Genomic DNA, 25,588 nt, shown 5'->3' with positions numbered 1-25,588 from the left:
AGTTTTCCTTCCCTTCATCACCTACTCCAAGACACATGCCTGCTTATCATATGGAGGTAGCAAGCCTAAATTGTCACAAATATCTGAACTTCAGTTTATGCCATAGAAATTATGCCTATCTCATAAAAATCAGAGCTCTAAGAGTACCTGTAGATCTGCTTTAAGCACACCATTGTTTCTTCACCATGCACTGCGCACCGGGATCGCTCTGCTGATCCATCTGGATGCATTGCTGACTGAATCCGATACGTGTGGAAGCAGCATGAAGCCTTGAACTCGTTCTGCCTGCTCTGCTGTTGCACCGGCAGCTGGGTAATGCATGGTCATTGCTCAATGGTGTCTACACGCTTCGTGGGCTGATTCCCTGTGCTTTCTTGTCACAGGAACAGCCTGCATGCATTTCAGCATGACATCTTCTAGGCTCTGGATTTATTTTATAACAAGGTGTAAGAAATGAGAACGGACGGAAAGTACGCAGCATGTGAAAGGGAGTGTGGATTAGTGGGCAGAGCACAGAGTAGGCAATTAGCAGACAGGTTCCCGGCTCCTAGTTTGGTTGGAGTTGTTGTGAGAACCAGAGCCAGTGAATCATGGGCTGGTTGATCTAATTCTCTTGTGACTCTCCATGACTTCATCAGTTATTGGTGTTTGAAGCTCTGCTGCGGAGCCTGGCCAGAGGAGTGCCCCAGGGTCGGCTTAACTGTTTCTATTCTATTTAGTTCAAAATTGACCCAACTCTTTCTACTTTTCCATCCTGGGGACTGTTTTAAGGTATCTATGAAGATTTTTGTGCAGCACTCTGCACAGTGGAAACCCTTTAGTATAGCAATAAACTAACCAAACTTACTGGTGCATATAGAATGAAAAAAATGAACTTCAAAGCAAGAATAAAAGCATTGCGGAATATTAAAAAAAAATCTAGGATTTGAGGGGTCACAATCAAGAAAACTGAGAGAATGTGCAAGCAAAAAGGCTGCATAGCAATTCAAACTAAAAGTTACATTTTTGCTGAAAAATATCAGTCAGTTCCACAGTACATGCCTCAGTTTCCCTAATTGCTACATGGGATTAGCAACCCAGTCCTATTTTGCAAAGGTGTTGTCAAGTTTAATTTATGAACCTTTGAAAAACACTCCAAGTTCTTCAGATGAAAGACGCTGCAGATGCCAAACGTGGGTGTATGCTCTGAGTCAGACACAGACACGGGATGCTGTGTGATCGGCTTGGCGCACCGCACAGATAGGAGACGGGTGTCCTGTGCAGAAAATGTGGGGATGGCTGGTGCAAAAATCACGGATGATGCATACACAGGTATGAACTCATGCTATAGAAATCAGGAGCCACCCGATGAGAGAGAGGTGCAAAGAGAAAGCCTGCAATAAAGGGATATCCAGTCTGTACTTTAGCTTCTAAATTGCCTGAAAAACATGTGTGCGCACGAGCCTTCTAAATATGATTTGGGACGGAAGGAAAATTGTCTAACAAGCTACCCTTTAACTAACAAACTGCTCTTTAACTCCAGTAGTCCTCCTGTGATTCCCAGGCAGAATTAGCCAGTGGTGGCTACAAGCACCACTAAGACCACCTGCACCTCACCGTGCAAACAGTAGATTTCCCAGCTGGAAATAACAAGAGAGAGGTGGGCGCCATCTGCAAACAACTTTTTGGCATGAAAAGGACATGATGAGGTGCAGAGATAATGGGGAGAAGAGCGGGCTTGGTCTTAGGCTACAGAGCAAAGGCAGGATGTGCCCAAGGCGCTAATGCCAGGCGTGCAGGATGCTGCGAGAGTGAGCTGAGGTTGAAAGGGGACCAGTGGAATTGGCATTATGCACATGACCTCTCTCTTCCTGTCTGACCCAGAGAATTTAAACTAAGGATTCTCCCAATTTAAGCAGCAAGGACAGGTGCCACCCAAGGTATTTGAAAGCCAAAGCAGAGCCTGCAGATTTGTGGAACATACTGACTGTACTGCAACAAATGGAGGAGCTAATGCCACGTCTGGCATCAGGGTAGGTCTTGCAAAGTACAGCCATAACCTGTCTTATTAGAGGGACCCTATCATATATGCCTCTGCATGGACAGAAGAATCAATAAACCACCTCCTCCTAAGTCCATTTACTCCTGAGTCTGTGTGGAATAACCAGGTTAAACTCATTTACTCTGAATTTGCATCAGTAAAACCAAGATGAAAAAATCCAGTCCGTAATCTTCTGACAGCCTTAGCCATTCCAAAATCTTAACAAAGTGTTGGGAAAATAAGAGAAACCAAGGCCTCCCCCTTCCAAGTTAGACCTCTTCATATAGATGTTTTTTGTTTCTTAAGTATTAATCCTAGCTTGGAAAAGCTCTGCTGAGTCTTTTCTGTACACGTGAGAACAGATGCCTCCACCCTCCAGTAGTTTTAATTACTTGGAGATCTATAGGACTGTTGATGTTACAAAGATCAGCTCAGCCCAGGAAAACAGAGAAAAGAAATACGTATCTGTCAGTCAACCACCCTCTTTTATGAAATTTGGGTTTAGAAAACAGCATCGCCCTTTCCTATGCCAGAGAATGCCTTCTGACTCACGAAAAACTACGGTCCTAATTAATTAAAAACCGGTCCATTAGAAGTGACTGCAGAAGGCGCAGTCTTTCCCAACAACTATTATGCAAAAAAATACTGTATACTGGATCACTTCTCATATGTAGAGAGCCTTAATAACATATAAGCAGTAACTGGATCTATAAGCCAGGGTCCCAACTGCATTTCAGTTGAAAAGTAAAAGTTTTGTCTTTCCTTTTCTCTTATTTTGAGTAGACAGAGACCTTAGTGACCACATCCGTATGCCTGGCTATCTCATTCTCGCATCAGATCCAAAGTGTATGCTGCACCTCTGTTTTCTCCACACCTGAAAACCAGCTGCAAAACACACACCTGGATTTTTCCTTTACTACTGAGGACACTTCTAACCAAATTATTCCAGGCTAAGAATCACATTCTCCAGCCACACCATCACTGCATCCTGTGAAAATTAAAGAAAGCACAAAGCTTAGGCATGGTTAATTTACAACCCGAGACATTAATCTCAGAGGAATGTCCCTGAAATTCAGAGCGTAATCCATGTTAAACTGATATGAATGGAAGGTCAGCCTCCTTCTTATGAAGCTGATGGAATACACCCATGCTTATAAAGAGCCTTTTTCTTCTGAAAGCTATAATTCCAACAACCTGAGCATTTCCCAGGAATACAGCTACTGGAGACATCTATTTTCAAAACTCTTCCTCGGTTATTTTTTCTTGCAAGAAATATTTTGGCCATCTAGCTGTAAAATATTTCCTTTTCCAGGTATGTCTCTCCGTTCAGTGGACATTTATGGGAAGAGCTACATAGGGCACACCCGAGCCCTTATTTCAGTGAGAACATACAATGAAATAGGCAATAGAATTTTATTCTACGAGTCACATTAGGACAGATTGCATGGCCTGTGGGAAAAATAAAACTAGCCAATTTTTACTACAGGTCAGCTATGTTCTTCTGATACATAGTTGGGCTATTTCCAGCTCTAGATGGATGGACCTTGCACGAACCTAATGTCAAAATCAAAATAAAGATAATAGGGTCTTTTCACCCCGGTATTACCCATACATTCCCCCTCCCTGTCTTACTGAATGCAGCAAGCCCTTGGGGGAACCCAGTTTAAGAATGCTTTATTCTAGGCATTCATTTTAATTACAACCATAATTATTTTTGTGCATGTGTATGACCCAGTTAACAAACCCATCCTCAGCATCTCCTGGTCTCCCCAAGCCTGCCCGTCTCCGCGAGGAGGTAACCTCAGCTTCTGCCAACAACCAGCAAAATTATTTTTGAAACAAGTGGTCAAACTGGTTGCTACGTCTTAATGAATTTTTTTTCTTTTTAAAAAAACCCCCATTTCTATGTATATAAACAGCCCTTCCTCCCAAATCTGGTTAGACAAGAATGTTCCTGGGTGTGGACTGCCTTGTATAATTAACTGCACAGCTGTAGCTTCTGATCCCTGGTAACGTCTGCTTCTTTCTTTTTCCCCTCATCTACCCAGCAGAATCCAGGCGTCCTTCTCCTCCTCCTCGCAGGAGCTCCAGGTGCGTCACTTGGGCAGAAACCTTCCTGCATTCCACCATCATTCCTTGCCGAGACAGCGACCGGGCAGACGTACTCGCTTTATAGAGGGTTGGGAGACAAGAACTGGAGGAAAGACTGAGCAGTGAAGCCGATTTGCCCTGTTCAGACGATGGAAACGGGGAGCGCAGCAAGGACAAACGGTACTACTGGGAAGCCAGAGGATGTGAAGAGTCCGCCTGCCCCCAAAAAGGAAGAAGAAACGAAGAAGACCACAAGCCCTGGTGGAGGTGAGAAGGAAGCTATGAAGAGCGCTGGTGGTGCCTCTTTGGAGACAGGGCAGATCAAGAGCTCCCTCTTCTCTGGGAGCGACTGGAAGAGGCCCATCATTCAGTTTGTGGAGTCGTCTGATGAGAAGAGGTCAACCTACTTCAGCATGGATTCGGCGGATTCGAAGAAGATGCAATATGCCAGTGGACAGATAGGAGACATGAGGAGACCACCTCTCTCCTTTGTAGAGAAAGGCGACCTCAGGAAGCCCCTCTTCTCATTGGATTCCAAAAAGAGCTTTCTGCCTAGTGAAGGGGAAGTGAGGAAGTCGTTGTTCTCTGGGGGGCAGATGGGGGACCTGAAGAAAACTTCCCTCCCGCTGGTAGAGACGGGGGACCTGAGAAGATCTACCTTCAACAAGCCTGACAGAGCAGCTGGGTCACGGCCAAGGGTGAAGCTCGAGGATGTTCTGTGCGATTCCTGCATCGATAACAAGCAAAAAGCCGTGAAGTCCTGCTTGGTGTGCCAGGCTTCCTTCTGTGAGCTGCACCTCAAGCCCCATCTGGAGGGAGCAGCTTTCCGGGACCACCAGCTGCTGGACCCCATCAGGGACTTTGAAGCAAGAAAATGCCCCGTGCACGGGAAGACCATGGAGCTGTTCTGTCAGACAGACCAGATGTGCATCTGCTACCTCTGCATGTTCCAGGAGCACAAGAACCACAGCACAGTGACAGTGGAGATCGAGAAAGCAGGAAAAGAGGTAATGCCCTTTTTGTTGCTTGTTGCCATCAGTCTTTCCAATGCACCTCAATATTATACCGCAGGTTTTGCTCTCCAGCCTACAAGTCTCTCCTAAAATCATGTCTGCAATGTAATTCTGGAGTGCAGGGGTGGTGGATGTGAAGCATTTAGTGGAGAACCGGTATTGCCCGGGTTCTGCTGCAATGGGATTGTTGTTTTCCTGATGGCTTGTTATGGCAGCACAGTGCGTGTTCTGTAGCAGATTGGGTTGGGGGAGTGGAGAACTTGGTTTCCACCCCTGGTTGTACCACCGACTTTCAGCAGAAGATCAAGCAAAGCCCCACATGCTAAGTTTTAATAAAACCGCCTCAAGTGTTGACAGCGTTCATGTAGTGTAACCCACAGCCAGAAAGGTGGGACATTGCTTAAGCTCAGGACCTCCAGAACACAGGTGTTCAGAGCAGGGGCTGCTCAGGTTACTCGTGGCTGCCAGGTTACTATTGAAAATTGCCACCTCAGCTACTTAGAGTGAGATTGTGGCTTTCTGTTTTTCTTTTCTGCTATGGATATAACAGTGTCGAGCCCCACCTATTAATAGAGTCTTTTGAAGCTTAAATGAAGAAAAAATCCTGGTGCAAACACACAAATCATAATTTCCCCTGAAGTGTTACTACAATAGGTTCAGAAGATGGACATCTAAGGAGGTGAAGCTGGTATGTGGAAACAGTGCTCAGTCTAATGAAAGGTCTTCCACCTTTGTTTGCTGAAGTCTCATGCTGTTTGCTTTCTGGGTGGATGTATGATTATTCCACTAGCTGTAAGCCAAGATCAGGGTCTCCCCATGTTTGGTGCTGCACATCACCATAAGTAAGAACATGTCCAGGCCTAGAGACGTTCTGAGCTAAGCAGAGATTACAGAAAGGAGACCCATGAAATGGTAATGTAAAACAATTTGCCTAGAATGACACCGCTCATGGCAGAAACTGAAAGGGCGCTAAGATCTGCTAAATCCTAGTCTTAGGCACAGCCCAAGCCAGCGCTCTGATGTGAGGAACAGGAAAATACACGCGCTTGTTGTTGGAAATTCTTCAGCTACCCTTAATTGGAAAGAACAGTTCAACTCTTTCTGAGATGCTAAAAAGATTTATCTCATAAGGCTGAAAGAGCATCTTATTTAGGGTTAATCTGTGTCTTCCTGTGCAATATTTTTGTCTTCTCTTACCATGTCACCTCCAACATGGAACCAGACAAGGTTTCTTCCATGTCTCAGACAGTCTTTCCTAAGGAAACTCCTGCAGGACTCGCTACCTGCTGTTTGTTTCATAATGGCTTGTTCTTGTGGTTTTGATGTCAGCTGTGAACATAGTCTATGCCTAACTCTCACAAAGCTGTGCCTAGCGCCTGCCGGCTTGTCCGATTCCTCTTAGCTGTTTCTGCTGAGAAGGGGTTAACAGTTACACCCTGAAGAATGAAAGCTGGCCAGAGCTTTCTTCCTGTGGTTGGGTGGACCTGGACCACCTTGCTTTAAAACAGGCAACCACAGCTGCTCAGAGAAGACTTTACCTAAGATTTAAATTATGTTTGCTTTCTTCCTCAGAGTCCTTGTGCCACTCTTGTTAGCGCCGTGCTTTAGCTCCTGTTCTGTCCTGTTTCTCCTGCTGCTAAGCCTAAAGGATTTAGGGCTTTATCAGTATGAATCACACACATGTGCAGGTTTCTCCTCACAAGTTTTGATCGTGTTGTAACTTGAGTAAGTATTCACTCGACAAAAACAATTAACAGGATAGCTATTGCTTACAAATGTTTATTCCCAGCCCTGGTTTATTCAGCATTGGTGGAACCTTAGCAAGAACCACAAAAAGGGATGAACATTTCCAGGCCCCTTCTGTGCACCACCTATCCTTTTCAAGGCTTGCAAATCAGCTGAGCTGCAATATGACCACAAATTGGAAGAGCGGCAAAGTGTGGCTGGTGCTGCTGGCCTTTGTGGAAAGAACAAGCAAAAAACCCACATCAGGTCAACCCCATCCCTGCCCCATTTTCCCAGCCTGGCATCCACGCAGCTCCAGGGTAGCTTGACTACCTCCAAATTTGCTTACTATGCCACTGGATTGGTGACCACAATACAGCTGTATCCAGACAGACCCTTTCTCCTAGTGTTGGTGGTTAAGGCGGTTGGTTTATCTGCAAGGATTTCTTAGGCCCTGGCTATACTACCACTCCAAACCTGGGCAGGATCACAGTAAATCTGGGGGAGAAAAGGCGAGGGGCAAGGTGTCCTATGCTGCAATGTACTTGAGCCTAACTATCAATCTGAGTGCTCAGCAAGCTGGTGGCACAAAACTGCCGCATGTTTTAGGTACATCTGTTCCTTTCACATTGCAAAATTAATTATTTGCTGAGTTGATCTTTGCTCTAGGCCTGTAGGAAAGAGAGATGCTGTACTCCACTGTTGGGAAAGCAAGGTACAATTTAAGATTCTTTTGCAGAATTAGGCAACTCCCCTTGTTCCACAATCCAGACAGAGACAGTACACCTTAATAGAAGAGGAATGCAAACAAGCCAGTATGCAGACACCTACTGGTTAGAGCATTTATGCAGGCAGTGGAAAGAAAGCCTGATGTCTCCCTGTCTGTGAGACAGAGGGAAAACACTGCAGCATCTTCCACTTTTCAGCAGCCTGGGGTGAGAGTCATTCACCCCTCTTTTCCTGGTGTGCTGCTCATCAGACACAGACAACTTGGCAGGGAAGACAGAGACTTTATTTTTGAGTTTCCACCCAGTGGTATTTGTTTATTTTACCTACCAAATCTTTAATGCCTTCCCCAGATCCACGCTGCATTAGTTTCCTGCTACAGATTTAAAAGAAAAGTAACCACCGCACCAGAATCAGTACAAGAAACAACCAAGACAAAGGCTGAGAGGCTGGGTAATAACCTCACACAGTGAGAACTGTCAATAGCAACTTGTACACTCCAATAAAACCCTCTGGCCAACTTGATTTATCAGCAAAACGAGAGCCCCCCTTGCAGACAGCATCCTTCATTTTGAAAGGGGATCCTTCGTTCAAAACCTGTTTTACAGGCTTATTCTCTAAACGAGACACTTCACACATGCCTGCTAGTCACAGAGCTGTAAATAACCTGCTGTTAGTAGCCAGCACCAGCCTTAGTGCTCAGCACGTCAAGTCAGTTCTAGTGAAAAGCACGTTGATTTTTTTTTTCCTTTAATTCTTCACCTTTAAAGAAAAGTTCACACTGTACGGCAGGTTTGAAGAGGCAGCAGAGAGCTGCTGTGCAGAATCGGGAGCTGGGTGTTCCTCCATTCAACAAAGCAACTTTGGAAAGGGGAGACTTCACAGAGTCTGAACCGGGCTTTGAAGTCGGCCATCCACAGAGAGGCATCCAGAGGGTTTTCCATAGGAACACCCTCCGTGTTGCTTTCGCTGCCTGAATAGAGAGCAAACAGGAGTGTATCAATGTGCCAGCAGAAGGATTTTTGGCGCATCCCACTGACACAGGTCAGGGCATGATGTGGCTGCGACACCTTATCTACACTAGTTGTGGTCGCTCTGTGGACACAGCTTAAAAATAGATGCTCTTTGCACAGAGGTGGTGTGGCTACCTGCAGGACGTTCTCCCTAGCCAGAAGCTGACCTGCTATGAATTGTGACTTAGAGTAGGTTTGCCTGCATTCTGCATTAATGCCTCTACAGCGAGGACTGAACTCTGGGAGAACACTCTAGTTTGCAGATAAGGAATTCTCTGCAAACTATGCAAAGCAAAGCGCCTTTTCCACCCTCCTCTAATGCAGCGACTAGTGGCATTTTTGGTGGCAGAGTCTCCAGAGACTGACACCCACCGCTGCTTAACACAAGCTTAGAAAGAAAGACATAAAGGCAAAACCAGCAGAAACAACATCCCAAAGAATCTGCTGATTTCTCAGCCATATAATTCCCAATACAGGCCCTGTACTGGGATAACTAGTTTAAACGCTTATTCTCTAGCTTCATTATTGCATTTGGCTGTTGCCGTCTGGTAATTAGCACAGCTCTCCCAGGCTGGTGACACAGGGGTGTTCCCTCGTTCAGGGACTGCGTTCCCAGAGCATTAAGACATGATGATGCTTGTATTGCTGCTTTGCAAAAACGAGTTGCATCATGACGCAAGACTCATAATCTCACATCTCAAGGTCCTTTACAGCACAAGGGCTGGGTTTAGTGGTGGGTATTTAAGTACACAATTGGAACTTTCACTTTGGCCTCTTAACTGTCCTAATTAACTTAGACTCTAGTAGGGGATTCTCTCTTAGATCCAACACTTTCGGTGCCAGCATTTTTCAACCTGCTGTAGTCAAACTGAATAGTCTAAACCTGTATTTCCCAGATTGTCTTCACTGTTGTTATTTCTGCACTGTAGGGACTTCTCCCACAATGGGTGGAGCTGCTCTATTGTCTTTCAGTAGGACCTTCTGAACCCCAAGTCTCACCGAATAGATTTGTCCCAGGTGATCCATCACATAAGGGGGTCGGGGATTGTTGACCCTGGAAAGTCTGAGAAATATGAAAAAAGCTGCAAGTTTCTTCATAGGGAATGAAGCTGAGAAGTTGACTGTCCCTAGTACCTGTAACCACCCTACTGTAAATGTAACGCAGGGTATATATGGACAGCTTAATAAACCTCCCATACGAAACAGGGCCTCAAAACCATAATGAAATCACCTTTGCTGAACCCCTTATGTTGTGTTCCATCTCCAGAGCATCCCTACCAAATCTGCCTCCTTGTGCCCATGCCACCAGTTCTTGTCCTATTCCATAGCCTCCCTTAACCTCTTTTAAACATTTTTTTTCTATGGCAAGAGTAATTTCAATGTTTGTACTGTCATGCAATGAAACACCTCCCTTCACCTCCCTTGCCTTTGCTAGTGTCTGTACTAGTGTTTCCTTTTGCCCTCGGTATAAGCATTGTAACACAACCCAAAACCTGGATGACATTTGTATTTACATTCTGGCTATTGGAACTATCTCTGTAATTTCCATTTGCAAATCATAATTCCCAGTCTAAACTGTAGTGTTGGTTTGCTCTTAAATAATTGTTTCAGCCCATCCCAGAGGCACCCAAACTACCTTTCCAAGTGAAGGGATATTATAACTGCAACAAGCTGTTAGGAGTTAGCTATCACTTTGGAGCAAGTAATAGTTTGCAAAATTCCTTTGAGACACATCTTAATTAGAAAGTGCTATAGAAGTATAATATTGTTATCACCACCTTTGGGCTATCACCTGAATTTTTTCCCTGTTACCTTTCTTTTCAAATCCCTTGTGTGTGGGAGTCGCTATGTGGCTGCAAAAGGTCTGCTCTTCTCAAAACCACCCCTCCAGTCCTAATCTGTATGATTTCACGCACATTCTGGTCATAAGAATGTCCTGATGTTTAGGGATGAGGAGGGAAACAAGACCTCCCATTGCTCCGGAGATGTGCTTTTTACTTTGTTGATGATTAATGCCATCTGGATGTAGCTCAGTGGCTTAAGGAAACAACTTGCATTACAGTGTAATTTCTCATGTGGGTTACTGCAGTGCAATGGATATCTGGATTTAAACTGCTTTTGTCTCATTGAGATGGCTGGGTATTTTGTGTCTTGATGCAGAGGACATGTCACATTGCACATGAGGACAGAAAAAAGCATGCATTCCTCCAAGTCACTGTCTTGAAAATATGAAAACTATTGGATCAAGCTCATGCCTTTACTCTCTTGATCAGTAATAGAGTGAATTTTCTCATCTTGATACCCCTATGGTTCCCTGATGATCCTGTACCACAAAACCCTTCGATGTCTAGTCTGAAGCCCTGTGGAATATGAGCTTATGACTGTCAGGGTATATGGATAATATTTAGAAGGCAAGTGCTCTCCTAACTCTCAACAAACAACGACAATCACAATGACAATGCGGGGATGCAGCTCTTCTGGCATTGAGACACCTTCAAGTACATTTGCCTTTTTTGTTCCCCCTTCTGTTTTATAAGGCAATAAAACAACTATCATTTTTTCCCCCCTCTACATATAGAGATTTTCTAAATTGGAACAGCTAGACGCAATGGCTCTCAGGTGCAGCTGTGCTGGATTCCAGCTCAAGAGAGCGTTCAGTAACTGGCACCAAGACGAGAGCCCCAATGGGCTGATTGATCTCCTTGTTCTGAGCTGGTTGGCGGCTTGTTGCCTGCTCTTCATTGTGTGATGCTGTTTTCTACTTCTGGAGTGGGTAATTGAAAACTTTAAAAACCCCACTCCCAAGGTCAACTGTGATCACAAGACAAGACCCAGGTTCTCATGTTGTATTATGTTCTTGGATTTGTGGAAAAGCAGTGGGAGCTACACCTTGTGTTCAGGGAGACCTCGCTCTGTTCGCTGCTGTGGGAGCAGGTTTATCCATTCTGTTACCTCTAATTGTTGGCCTAAATTTAAGTGCTTTTGGGTAATACAACCACTTGCCAAGGGATCCCACATGAACAGCGTGTTTTCAGGACTTTTTTAACATTACATAGGTCAGTTGTGAAATACAGGTAATTTCTGCCAACTGCGTAGTTCCTAAACAGCTCTGGGGATAAGCGTCTCACAGCCAGATTGCCTGTAGTTACAGTTGTGCTGTGACCAACCTGTAAACACATGAAACGCAGAAAGATCTTGAAATGCATAAACAAAGGCTTTGTCATGATCGGTTGGGCAAGGACATGGTGAATATGAGCAACCAAGGGAGGGGCTGCCCAGGGTTAACGGCGCAAGGCATCACCACGGAGCCAGGTCCCGGTGCGATGCGGGGACGTGGCGTGCACACCAACCGGCGTGTTACATGGTATATTACTGCCCAGCCCTCCACCGGCTCCAGGCATATAGACCGTCTCGCATGCAACTGCAACCGCCTGGCCTGAGCTTCTCTGGGAAGCAAGGTGAAATGGAAATGAACCCCAGGGAAGTTGCTGATCTAAGCCAAGCATGGCCGGCTGCACCTCCTCCCTCCTCCTCTTGTGTGTTTTCTATTTTTCCAAGCGTTCTCCAGCTTCATCATAACATGAAAGCTCTCAATTCAGAGCAAATTAATCCACGATCCTGTCTAAACAGAATTCCTGCCGGAGGCACCGTCCTCTTGTTGCAACACTCGTCAAACGTCATTCCGTAATTACATGAAAACTGTTATTGCTGCAGAGACACACCCTGGGATGGGCCTTTAACTGCATACACAGCTGAATTTTGAAACCGGCCTCTTCCCCCTCCAGCTAATGAGTCTAATGTGATTAAAAGCGGCACCGTGACGGTACTCTAGTAGGTGGGTGCTTCTGCTGCTGTCTGTGCTGAGGGAGCTGAATCTCTTGACCCAGCCAGGAGCTCTGGGATCTTGTCCAGGGTCAGCACATGACCTCCATTTCGAGCAGTGCCAGGAACCTGCACCTCCCAGCTATCGCTGTTCAGGGCCAAGTGCAGGAATGGAAGCACAGCGCCTCTTTGAAGCAAGGCCACCCTCAGCCCCATTCATGACATTCCTCTCTTCCCACAGGCTGAGCTTTCACTGCAGAAAGAGCAACTGCAGCTGAAGATCATCGAGGTAGAAGATGAAATAGATAAGTGGCAGAAGGAGAGGGACCGTATCAAGGTGCGTATGGGGCATTCTTTTAAGTTCACTTCTCTGTTTCCCCTGTAGTTGTCACTGTCTTCCACTCTCACATCCCCCTCCTCCCTTCCTCCATTTCCCTGATGTATCCACCTCTTACTCATTCAACTCCCTTACCTGGTCTATCTCATCACTCTGCAAAACTCACTCATGCCAAATCTTGGAAACAACAACTCCTACTGAAGTCATCTTGCAACACAGCCTGCAGGAGATCGAGAAGAGGCAGCACAGCCTTGTTACACCATGATCCGAGGCACCTCCCTGCTTCGGGCCCCTTGCAGTTCAGCTCTTCAATCACCAGTAGCCAGGCTGATTCAGACACAAAGGTGTGCTGCTTTGTTTTCGACTGCTAGACCACACACAAAATTAAACTCCAGAAGGGCTCTGGATTGCCCAAACAAAGATAAGGCAGCAGGAACAGATGCAGTCACACCAACAAACATCTCGTTTATAATGGAACAGCTTATTTCCATACTGACATAGGGCTCCTTTATAATTCTTTCACCACACTACAGGTCAGAATATAGTGTTATTTTTATTCATTTATACCCTAACTGAATAAATCAGTGAAAACACTATTTGGAGACACCCCAGAAAATTTGCATAATATTAATAGGCAAAGCCATTCTTCTCCCTTTTATGTGGTACACACACATTGGCTTGCTTTTTGCCTGCTTTATTATTATTATCATTACTATTATTATTATAATTATTGGAAATCTGACCTAGAAATTTCAACTCTGAATATAGTTACATCCATAGTCCTTCTGAGAAATATTTCAGAGGGACCTAGAGGTCAGGTTTGTAAGAAGTGTTTCATGTCTTATAATGAGGAAAAAACCAGCATAGACTACACACACGCAATGATTGCAATAACAAGTATTAACTCTCTTTGCACAGCTTTTCTGGTGCTAAGACCTAGAGAGTCTCCCTAGTCATAGTCTAAATGCTGAGAATGCTTCGATGTATCCCCCTCTGCATTCCTCTGTTAGCAAGTGACTCCCTGAGAAGTTCAATGTTTTATGTCTTTCCTGCTGCCTCCTCTCTGCCCCTTCCCTGCACAGAACTACACCACCAATGAGAAAGCCACCGTGGATCAGCATTTCAAAGAGCTGATCCGTGACCTGGAGAGGCAGAGGGATGAGGTGAAGGCTGCTCTGGACCAGAGGGAAAAGATTGCGTCGGAGAACGTGAAAGAAATCGTGGATGAGCTGGAAGAGAGGGCAAAGCTGCTGCGGGAGGACAAAGAGAACAGGGAGCAGATCCATCAGATCAGTGACTCCGTGCTCTTCCTGCAGGTAACCCAGATCTCACTTTCCTCTTCTCCCACGAGGGCAGGATCGGTCCCAAAGACAAATCCCAAGTTGGTATAAATGCATTAACCTTCTCCAGTTCAATGCACATGTATGACGGGAACTGACGCTGACATTTGAAGCAGCCTCTGTTCTGCTGGGTGAGGAATGAACTTGGGCATGCCAATGCCTGTTTTTTCTGTGGATGGCTACAGCTCACAGGCAGAACATCAGTCTGCCCCTTCCACCTTCATTGTTCTCCTTTGCACTTCATACTATTTGGAGCCTAGCATTCCTAGGATCTGGCCTCCATCCCTCACGTTCCTCAGTAACCTCTCCTCCCTTCTTTTTGGCAGGAATTTGGGGCTCTGATGCGGAATTACGTCCCCCCTCCATCTCTCCCAACATACAGTGTGCTGCTTGAAGGGGAGAGCATGAGCCCATCCATGGGGCTCCTCAGAGATGACCTCCTGAACGTCTGCATGAGGCACGTGGAAAAGATCTGCAAGGCAGACCTTGGCCGCAACTTCATAGAGAGGAACCACATGGAGAACGGTAGAGTACATGAGATCTGCCCCTTCCCTCCTTCTCTGTGCAAAGCGTAGCTCAGAGTCACGGGAGATAAAGTGCGATGAGCGTGCTCTCACAGAGGAGAAATTAAGCAAGGACCATGGGGAAGTGGGAGAAACACCACCTGTAGCTGGAATTCCTTCTGGAATATCAGTTATTCTACCAGACTGCACGAGCCAGCAGGGACGCTCTGCCTTGTGCCAGGCTCGACAAGCCCCTGCAAGCTTGGCATGGCAGTTTCTAAAGGGAAGACTGGCACATATATATTAGGGCAACTCGGTGGCTCACAAGCTAAATTGAGAAGGCAGTGCCAGAAACGTGAATGTAGCCACCCCAGTATGGCAATTTTGAAAACCTGTCATTAGCCTGCTTGTACAGCTCGGTTAGTGCTCTTGTTGTGCTGGTATGACACAACAGCCTGTTCCGGCCACTGAAGAACATGAAGTATCCTGCAAGCAGTTGTCACTGAAAATCAAATAACAGCTTTTGCAAGCAAAAAGGTCCCCATTTTGGCTTTCAGGCTCTCTCTGACCATACTTGTCTGCATGTTCCACTAGGGAGAGCTTTGTGTTCTGAATGCCCTGAGCCAGGATATTCAGGGAGCACGCAATGCCAAACGATGCCCATGCTTCTGTGATGTTTAAGGATGGATGACCCTTCTTAGGCAAACAGAGAGATCAAAGTCAATGCTGCAGCATTGCAAGGAATCTTCTAAGTTTTAGAACTTAGAAATAAGTACTTTCAGTGTCCCCCAGTTAGTTCTGCAGAAAGGACTCATCTTGCATCGAGCTCACACATAAGATTAGGAAGACTAGAATGGGACTCCACAATGAGGTTCAATTCCCAGCTCTCCCACAAACAGCCTTTGTAACTCTGATCAAGTTACTTGATCCTGAGAAATGACCTCTTGCACCAAGAATAATAGGGATCTGAATTAAATGTTATCTCACCAGGCTGCTAGAGGGATATAATCTATTACTAACTCTGGAGCCCCAGATACCAGAACAATACCAGATAATAAAGGTAAAGAAGCTGGACGGGTAACACAAGGATAACCTGCATCCTGCTGTCCAGGACGATGTGTGAATCTAAAGATGCAGGAATAAACTCACACCCCATTCACACACACAAGCAGCTGAGGAACTCTGCTGCAAATCTGCAAGACCACTGCTATTTCACTCAAATTCACGGTACTCACTTGAGGGGTTTTGGATGCCTGACTACTCACAACACTTCTGAAAACAAGATGAGTAGCATAAAAGCACTTTGCATTCAAGTCACCATTACTTAGGAATGCTGAGCCATTTTTTGCCAATCCTGAAGCAAATACATTTTACTTGGCCATTTGTACAGCTCAACAAGAGTATCCATATTTTCAGCAGCTCTGGATAAAGCCTGACTACTTCTTGATCACTTTTAATTAGGGTGCCCTCCACATTACTGATGCCAGAAGTCCTCAGGGGTACTTGAAATCCATAGGAATCAAGTGCCAAAACATTTCTGAGCAGGGCAACAATTAACTACGGCCAGAAAGCTGTGCACTTTCAGAAACTTTACTGGGGATTTAATGGACACAGCTTGGAGCCTGCCTAATGAGAACAACAGCAGCATCCACTCAGTTGGGAAATGCCGTTTAAGCTGAGTCGCAGAAACTTCAGAGCCCTCCGTTTCTCAAATCACAGTTACACATGAAAGAGGACAGCACTCTGCATCTAGTGACTGCAAGGAAATAACTCCACAATTACTTAATGGATTTAATTAACTCAGACTCCCCCTGAGTCATTGCAACAAATTCATTTTCAACCAGCTTGATCTTCTAGTGTAAAAAACATCCCAGGAAGAAATATTACATTAATGGAATAAAACCTGCTTAATAGCAGACTCCAAAGGGAATCCACTTTCTTTTAGTTGTCATAACAGGTACCTACTTAGTAGTGTGGCAAGGAGGCAAATAATCAGAGAGCATCCAGGGAGTTTAAATAACACAGAAATAAATTGGAGAAATAACATAAAAGTTTGTTCACTGACTTAAGAACCAAATAATTGAACTATTTAAACACGGGAACCAAATTACCTCCTTGCAGAGAACAACAGATTTATATAATACTTGAGCCTCAAAAGAAGGTATTTTTAAGAGCAGCTGTACCGGTAGAACATCATTTCCTGTGGATCAATGTCAGAAAACCAAATCTGGGCAAAAGAGGAGGTTTCGCTTCACTTTGCATGAAGCCTTGTCCAGAAACCCAGGGAGCTGGAGCTCTTTGCGACTCAGGTTTAGCATCCTTCTTTAAGAACTGAAGAAACCAACCCATTGAGCCCTCCCAACGCTTTCCGGAGCTTTGTCGTACCCGCAGTTCAAGATCTGCTGGTTGAAAGCCAGCCCTGTGCACAGGTTAAACACATACAAGCCACCGCTTTTGAAGTGGGAGACACTTTTAGCCACACAGCAGTATTTCGGTAGGAAAATGCCTCAACCCTCAAGTTTCCCTATGGATTTTTAAGAGATAGTGCACCTTCCTCCTTTATCCCTGGCTCTGGGGCAGCCACAGCACCGCGTCACCTCCCAGCCAGAAAGTCACACAGAATTGCACAAATAGAGGCGCTTGTTCTCAAAGGGCAGAACCACCTCTCCTGCAGCGCTTGAGGAAGCAATTCCAGTCCGTTATCCCCTTCCCACTCCCCCTGTCCTTTCCCAGGGCCACTAAACTGCCTCCTTCAGCTCACACCCTGTTCTGCTCCTCCAGGTGACCATCGGTACATGATGAACAACTATGAGTGGAACCAGCCCGACAACTTGAAGAGATTTTCCATGTTCCTGTCTCCCAAAGGTATGGTACCCTAATGGTGGTCAGGCTTCCTCCAAACACAGCATCGGAAAGGAACTTCATTAATGATTTGTCCCAAAATTTCCTTTCCCTTCTCTTTCCTGCTATTCCCCAGACAAGATAAGTCCCTCTGCACCAGTTTATTCCCACTCTTCTCTCCAGCCTACAAAGCTTTGAGAAGTTTCTGCCTTTTCATCTCAAACAAGGCAGCAAATGTTCTCATCTCCATGGAGAAGAGCTGGAGCAACTGAACTCTTCCAAGAGTGTAGTTTGGGAATATAGCGGAGTTTTAGCATGTGTTACTGGGTTGAAGTGAGTGTTATTCTCCACCAGAAACTCACCCCACTGTGCTATCAAGCGTGAAAGGTACACTAGGCTTGCTCTGCATTAGGGTTTTACTTTCACCAGAAAACATCGTTTTTCACTACACTAAAAGGACAGAAGAAGTGAGGAATGTATCCCAAAACAGCAGAAGCCTGGGATCCCTTTCTGAGCTCTAACACTGACAATAAGAGCCCTGGTGATTTGCTTATGTCCCTATTGTTACATGAACACTACAAGATAAGTCTTTGGAATGAACGAGTGTTTTCATCACATTCAGTTGTAAAATAGCAGTTGTCTGTTTCTAAATTAGTGTCAGGACCTCCAGAGGTAGAAGCAGAGGCTGCATAAAGCCTAGGCAGGACAATGCCTGTAGAAACAGAAGAACAGAAAGGCTCGCACAAAATAAGCAACCAAATTTCCTCTGGTCCCTAGAGAACAAGGCCCTGCCTGGGTTTGCCAGGTGTTTACAGCTGCTGTTCTGCAAAGCCAGATGTTGGGAGGTGAAGGGATGTGCCAGCAGGCAGCAGTGGCACTCCCCTGAAGGGCCCGTAGCTTGCTGGCAGCCCTGCAATATAACCGTGATTACTTAACTCTCTAGAGCTTTCTATGCTCTGTGTGTCATGTAGAAGTCCAGCACGGCCTCCAATTGCATCTTTTCTAAGGAATTCCATAAAATGGGAGGTAAAAGGAGAGGACCACCCTTCGCATTGCATCACGTGCGCAGAACACTTGACTATCTCATGGCTGTTTCATAACACACCCTTTTTCTCGCTGGGTTGGATCGCTGCAAAATCTACCAGAGGCCACAGCAGCAAGTCTGCTTGCTGCATTGAGGAATGCTACCCAAACAGTGCTCTGCACGAATTGCAGTGGCCTGTACTAAGAAACTGCTTGGATTTGAGCAGAACCTACAGGTTTTTAAGCCCTGCTTAAATTCAAGGAGACTTTCACTGTGCTTGTCATTAAAGACAGCATCACAGAGCATCTGCCTGCAGGGGTGACATAATGAGGCAGAGGGGGAACACAAAAGGTTTCAAGTGCTGCCTAAAAGATAGAGGCACAATCTGTTCAACTGCTCGGCACTCCTTTCTGTCCTCTTCCACCGAGCTTTCTTCTCCTGATGTGGCAAACAGTTTGGCCAAAGCCAGGAGAAGGTTGGAAAGATCACCTTGTGCCTTTGGGAGTCTTTGAATGAGGAGCAGAAGGGACTCAGCACACAGAGAGGGGAAGATAACTACTGCAATAGAAACACTGCTGAAACAGGGAAGCAGTCCACAGGGTGGCAGCATAACAGCTCCAAGTATTCATCTCTTTTTTGCTCTTCTGGGAGTCCAGGGTCTCACAAAAGGGTGCACCAGCACCAGGCTGCATCACAGCGTGATGTTCTAGTGAAACCTGGAGCACGTGCCTGTCGCAGTGGCTGAGGCAATGTGTGCCCGAGCAAGAAACGTTCCTCTGCTTGTGTCTCTTGAGCTCTAAATCCCAAGCCTCTGCCTGCAGGTCTCTTTGCAGAATAGTCATGTTGAATAGACAAGCCCGAGTTAGCAATTTAATGCGGCTAAAACCAGCTCTGTGGCAGTGAGAGATCTTTGTTCTGTAAATGAGAAGTCTATTCACCATTCCCTAGAACGCAGAGAAAAAAGACCAGGCTCTCCTCTACTCCCTGGACTCAGATTTCTGGTTTGGGGCTGCTTCCAAATTGGTGGGGACTGTTTCATAGAGCAATGCCAGACACAGGCCTTTGGGCCAGCTCATCAGGAGCCAACTGCTGAACTGGATGCTCTTGTTTTACAGCCAGTTTCAACCCACGATCATGGGAATTTTCCTCCTTCCAAGCGACTGAGGAAACACTTGGTACGGGTAATTCCGACTTCAGTTTGAAAGGATCTAACCCCCCGTGCCACAGCTTTCTAGCTAGCTAACCAACCTTTTCTGCTTCCATCCTCAACTGCCCTGTCACCTCTCAATCACTATCTCACAGATAGTGACTTCTTAGCTGGCTCATCAGCACCGTCTGCGTACACCCAAACCCAGGCTCTCACTGCTCCAGGAGATAGGAGGGAAAGGCATCCCTGCTCCTCACTGTTCAGACAGTGAAAGGAGAAGATGGGAAGGTCAGATGGCAATTTGTAAAGATCTTGAGATACCCAGCCAACTGCAATCGATGGGAGTGCCAACGTCATCCAAGGCAACCTGTGGAGGTTGTGGCAGAACCAGGAGCAGACCCCAAATGCCCAGTCTCAGAAGCACAAGGCTGCCCTTCTCCATCACACATACACCTTTCACTTAGCTCATAAGTTCTCAAAGAGCCTGCCCACTGCTCGGACATCATCCAGCACAATGGGGAGGGGGTGCTTTGAGCTAGTGTACCCAGAACCAGCAGCAGCGAGTCATGCCTTTTCTTCCCAGATTCCCACTTTCCTTTTCCTCACCTCTGTTTTCTTACTTTGCTTCATTTGTGCTCAAAGGGTCCTGCCTTGCCTTCCGTTCAGAAGCACCGACAAGCACCCATGGCCACTCTACCTTGGGGAGCACTGGTGACTCACAGCCACACCTAAGTCATTCCTGTTTTTCATGCCACAGGCAGGGCTGTCTCTTCTCATCATCTCTGCTCTCAGACTCGTCCTGGCAGCCAGGGCCTGACCCCAAGGAGGCCAGGAGGGGAAGCCTTGCTTTAATTTCAATGGGCTTTGAATAAAGCCTCAGCTGCTTGGAGGCAAGGGAGCTTGGGCAGTTATGTAGTTTTGCCTCATTACTCCAGTCTCTGGAGATGCAGTTTACCTCAGAGGAAGCTGCTGCTCTTCAGTCACACCTGCACTCTGGGTCTCTCAAGAGAAAGGCTCTTGCTTGCCTGCCTGGAGCACTGGGATCTCTTCGCACTTGCACACTGTGTGCATCGGGACCCCACAATTGACTGCTCTCATCTGCCTTTTCTTACTAAGAGCAAAGGGACAAAGCTATTAGTTCCCGTTTTCCCCCGAGCTGGTCGAAGGCAGTTTTACAGGATGTGTTTTGAAATGCTTAGGCTTCTCCACTGCAGCATGCAACACCATGGAATAACACAACCTCTTCTGTCTTCCAGTAGGCAATGGTACTAAGCTGCCTTTTCAGTTCTCCTCGGTTGGACAGAACCCGCCTGGTGACTTCAGCAAACAGTCTGATGGGAGCCTCTTCACTAAGACCGGTACTAGGCATTTAGTGTTTTTCCCCTTCCTTCTGCCCTTTTTTTAGGTGATAAGACATTTAATCCTATTCTTGCCCCCCCAGAGAAGGTCTGGAGCAGTCCTACACCTGGCCCATATCTCCTGCCCTGACTGTCAGTCTCTTTGATACATGCATTTGTTTACATGCGCAACTTACTCGGCTGACCCAAGCAACAGGAATTTATTAGAGTATTAAAAAGTTATATCTAGTGAATAGTTGAATAGTGGTATAAAATTTTGTTTGCAACGGGTAGAGATGAGAATTTTAGATGATTTTAGAGGAGTAGGGACCAGGGAAAGACACTATGAAATTATGTTCATGTCAATTTACCTTTCCAGCTTCATCAGTGTTTTAAAACAGCTATCGTCCTGAAAGAATCAGAGCCGCCGAGCACAGCCTTTAAAAACAATGTGCAGTAGCTGCCTGTCCTTCTTCATCTGAACCGGAATTCCCCATTCACTGTCTCATCATCCTCTTTGCACTACCCACTAGTTCAGGGGCACCAGAGGTGGAATCCAAGAGCATCAGCACCTGCCAAGCAGAGTCAAGCCTGATTAATTTGTGAATGGGAGGTGGTGGGGAAAGGCCACTGCCTGATAAGCACTGAAACTGGTTGTAATTCAGCAGGGCTGGTATTATTTTTTGAGTCAGAAAGGAGCTGGTGTGGTAGAAGGGGGTTAGGGCTTATCAGGCTGCCAGGGGTATTGTCATTAATTTTCTGACATGAAACCCAGGCCTCGGCTCTTTGCGCTAATTAAACACACTATAGTGTTATTTGCAAGAGTCAGAATGCTTAGTTCGGGACTTGGCCTAAATTTAATTGGATTGATTGCATTCCACCTCTCTGCATTCCTCATACATTTTAATTAGACAGATCTTCTTTACTCCCTTTTCCTAACCGATTGGGTGGTGGAATAGGCATCTGTCTGACGGCTGCTGTGTCCCACCCCAGAAATGGCTGCATTTCGATGTTAAGCAATGCAATACTAATTATGTGGCACTTCCAGTCCTGCTGCTCATCTTGACGCTGGCAAGGGGAGACGGGGACGGCGGCAGGGACCGATCTATAACAGGCTGTTTTATGTTGTCACAGCTTACCCTTCAATAGTGAGACATCAGTCTACAAAGGTGACGCCACAGACATGGAAATCCTCTAAGCAGTCTGTATTGGTAAGAAATATACCCTTGGTGTGCAAGCTTGTGCGCAGCTTCAGCAAGAGAACTACCTGTTCTAGGGCTACCTGAGACTTCAGAAACCAGGGCTTGGGTTCTTTGGAGATGGGAAACTAAAAGCTTCAAGTCAACAGCTGATATTATTTTTCCTGTGGTTAACTGCACCCCCAGAGGGATGCAGATTAGCCCCCCACCCACCACAGTTCTGGGCTGTAGGAATAATCAGTACTTCAAAATGATATTTGGAAATATTTTGCCCTGATCTAAAACTTGACGCAGGTTTCTAGGAGCTATATGAATACTATAGCGCACGTGCCAGTATCTGTAGTACTTCTCCCTGCGGGGATATCGCATAGTCTGAGTAGTCTGTGACATCTAGAAAGTATAGATTGTGTAAATGACACTAAAGACAAACATATAAAAGCACCCTGCTAATTACATCCTCCAGTGGGCAGATGAAGTATCAAAGTATCAAAGATAAGGAGTCAGAAGACAATCAGAAATCACTAGAACGTCTGTAAGTCCCTCATTTTGAGCTGTCAGCACAAAACAGGTGACAGCGCATTACAGGAGGCAGAGGACAGTGATTATTTTAGGTCTTGTGATCTTAAATAAAAGAGGTTGACCAAAAGTTAAATGCATAACCACAGAAACATTAATTTATTTTTCTCAACATGCATTCACACTGTGCTGCATTAAGATCTTGCATGGTCTGAATTAAGATTGTCAAGTTTTTGCCCCATCTCTGCAGATAAAATCTATTTTTTTTTGAATTGTGATTACACATCTGTGAAAGATTACTCACTGCTCCCTGGCAATCAGACTTGTAAGAAAGAGAGGGTCGAGAATTGAGAGCATGCCCAGGCTGAAGGAAGAAAACAGAGGAAATACACAACAGTTAGAAAGCAGCTGCCTAAGAACTGCGGTGGTATTTCTGTGCCAAATTTTCGAGGCCCAACCAAGAGATGGATGTCAGTGAAAGGGACGTTCCTTGGTAGACTGTATCACTTTCTGAAGGTGCTACAGCAAAACGTGTCTCCTGGGAACAGAAGAGTTTTGCAATATCTTCTGTCTTGTGTTTGACCACTGCCTTTCTACATCATCTATTCATCCCGCTTGTGCCCCGCGGAGACTCTTCCAGTGGTTTGAGATACCGACCTATCCTCCCTCGGGGTGATGTTACAGTGGGGAGGTCTGGCCAGGGAAGGGAGGTGTCTTGGCACTGTGGCTGTGTGCTCTGAGCAGGGAGCACCGCAGACAGCCAGCGTGCTGCCCTCCATCACCACCACTCACGCCTTCCTTAGTCCCCATAGGGAAAGCCCGGGTAACTTCTCCCACCAGTCGTTCCCGGTTTCCCTTTCTCTCTCATGCATACACTCATAGCGGCTGTTTTATTTTTATAGCCTATATTCACCAGATAGCCCTGGACCTAACAATTCAATTGATAAATATAAGCATTAAAAACCTCCAAATGGAAATACACGCTCCGGAGCGCAGTAGCTCTGCAGGAGCTTTTATGGTCAATTGGGCCAATAACCTAGCTTTTAAAATAGCCTTAAGTATGTACTTAAGTAATACACCTTCTAAAAGCCCTGTAAATATGAATTTTCACAAAGGACTATATTGTTTAAGGAGGAATGTCTTTTTAATCCACAGAGAGTTCTTTAAAATGAATCCCCCCTCTTCCATCTCTTAATTATACTGGAAATTAAAGCCATAAAATGAAAAGACTTTCAACAACAGGGAACATTGAGCAGGAGGTGTTGGGAGTCAGCGCTGAGTAGCGAGATGGGTTGGGATCACTCCGCTTACGCTTCCAGCATCACACTATGCCTGGTATTAACTCCCGCCCTGCACAAAACTGTTCCAGCATGTTGCTGTGAGGTCTCTCCCACCTTCTGCAAGTGAGATCTGGGCAGTGGATCAAACCTAAGACAGATCAGACATTACAAAACCACCATTGTTCTGGATTGCCTTGGCTGACTGCTTCATTGGTGTAAGCGTATTCTCATCCAGGCTAAAGATTTTGCCTTGAACAGTGCAAGTGGCGATCACAGTCAATCAAGTGGCTTTTGTGTTTTGCAGTCATCCCAAGCCAACGCTGCACAACACAACTTTGCCACACGTTGCTTATTTGTACTGGTGCAGATAAGAATGAAAGTCCAGGCATAGGTCCTGATGAGAAGAGAAACAATTAGGGACTGCAGTAAACAGACAGAACACAGCAACTCCTTTAGGCTCTGCCCCTGCCTCTCCACTTACACTTGTGTTTACACAAACACTTAGTATTGGGCCCTACCACACGTGGAGGTGCAAATAAACAGTGCACCGTTGTGTGGGAATTTCCATACACAAGCGTTTTAGCTCGCCAGCCACAGAGCACAAATAAATACCATGCAAGTTAGTTGATCACTTGCATAACTGTGCATGGCTTTAAGCGTGAAAACTCCCATGAGTTCTCAGGGTAGTGAGCAGCTAAAAGGCACTGACAAAAGCATAAAAAGAAAGGTGACATTCCTCTTCTCCCAGAAACCTCTCATCAAATGGTGAGTCACAGTCTGAGATTTTAGATGATGCACAGACTCGTTTGGCGCAGGGATGAAAGTCCATGCAAAGCATGCGTGTAAATCAAAAGCAACACCCTTTGCATTTGATCACTTCAGCACCTCCAGTGAGGTGCAACGAGGTGGTGTTGCTCTGCAAGAAGAAAGACGGAAGGTGTTAAGATAGGAATATATTAAGATATGTATGGTTGGGCTACCTAGGAGGGTGAAGTATAGGCGGTCAGCAGAAGAAGACAGGCCAAACTCACATGCCCCAAATTCTCCATTGCAGTCACATTACCGCCCCTTTTACGTCAACAAAGGCAATGGAGCCACTTCCAACGAGGCACCTTGATCCCTGAAGATTTAGGGAAGAGCTGGCAGCACTTGGAGTGAAGACTCAGCTGCGGATTTTCATGGATGTACCTGCTACTATATTAACCTTACCGCTCTAATCTCTGCCAGGGAGAGGGAAGGTGCAGAAGGGAACTGCCTTTACTAGAGGAAACAAGGACTTTTTCCAAATCACCTTGAAAGCTCTGCAGGCCTTAACAACGTAACCCCATCCTCTGCTGTCACCTCCTTATTCCCTCTCAATGCCCTTTGCTTCTGCAGAGCGAGCTGCTCTGCTCCTCCTGGGAAGCATGCATGCTTGGCTAGCACCCCCGACTCTGCTCTACCAGTTGCCCCCTCGTCCTGAGCGTGTTTAAATGACCATAGCTGTTAAATCCTGGTGAAGGTCCCAATTTGAGGGGCCCAAGGGTCTTTCTAGAGTTGAGGGGCCCCAGCTTCTGGGAGCAGCGACAGGCGAAAGCTCTTCCCTTGCCCCAGCCCTGCCTCGGTGGGGACACCCAGCCCTCAGTGGGACCAGGGTCCCCCCATCCCACACCAG

The 25,588-nt window shown here is 46.0% G+C and overlaps 1 protein-coding gene across 1 annotated transcript; it reads left to right on the top strand.

Moving 5' to 3' along the window:
• Positions 1-4,260: 4,260 nt before the first annotated feature.
• Positions 4,261-25,051, top strand: TRIM29 (tripartite motif containing 29; the record flags this gene model as incomplete). The annotated part of the gene is made up of 9 exons (XM_080358068.1): positions 4,261-5,118; positions 12,652-12,747; positions 13,830-14,063; positions 14,414-14,612; positions 17,372-17,455; positions 19,571-19,630; positions 20,859-20,960; positions 22,074-22,150; positions 24,989-25,051. 9 exons carry the CDS (start codon positions 4,261-4,263, stop codon positions 25,049-25,051), a joined length of 1,773 nt encoding a protein of 590 aa, XP_080214194.1.
• Between the last annotated feature and the right edge of the window lie 537 nt (positions 25,052-25,588).

The sequence above is a fragment of the Nesoenas mayeri genome (genome assembly GCF_963082525.1).
Source record: "Nesoenas mayeri genome assembly, chromosome: 22".
In the NCBI taxonomy this organism is placed as follows: domain Eukaryota; kingdom Metazoa; phylum Chordata; class Aves; order Columbiformes; family Columbidae; genus Nesoenas; species Nesoenas mayeri.
This window is presented reverse-complemented; position numbering and strand designations above follow the sequence as displayed.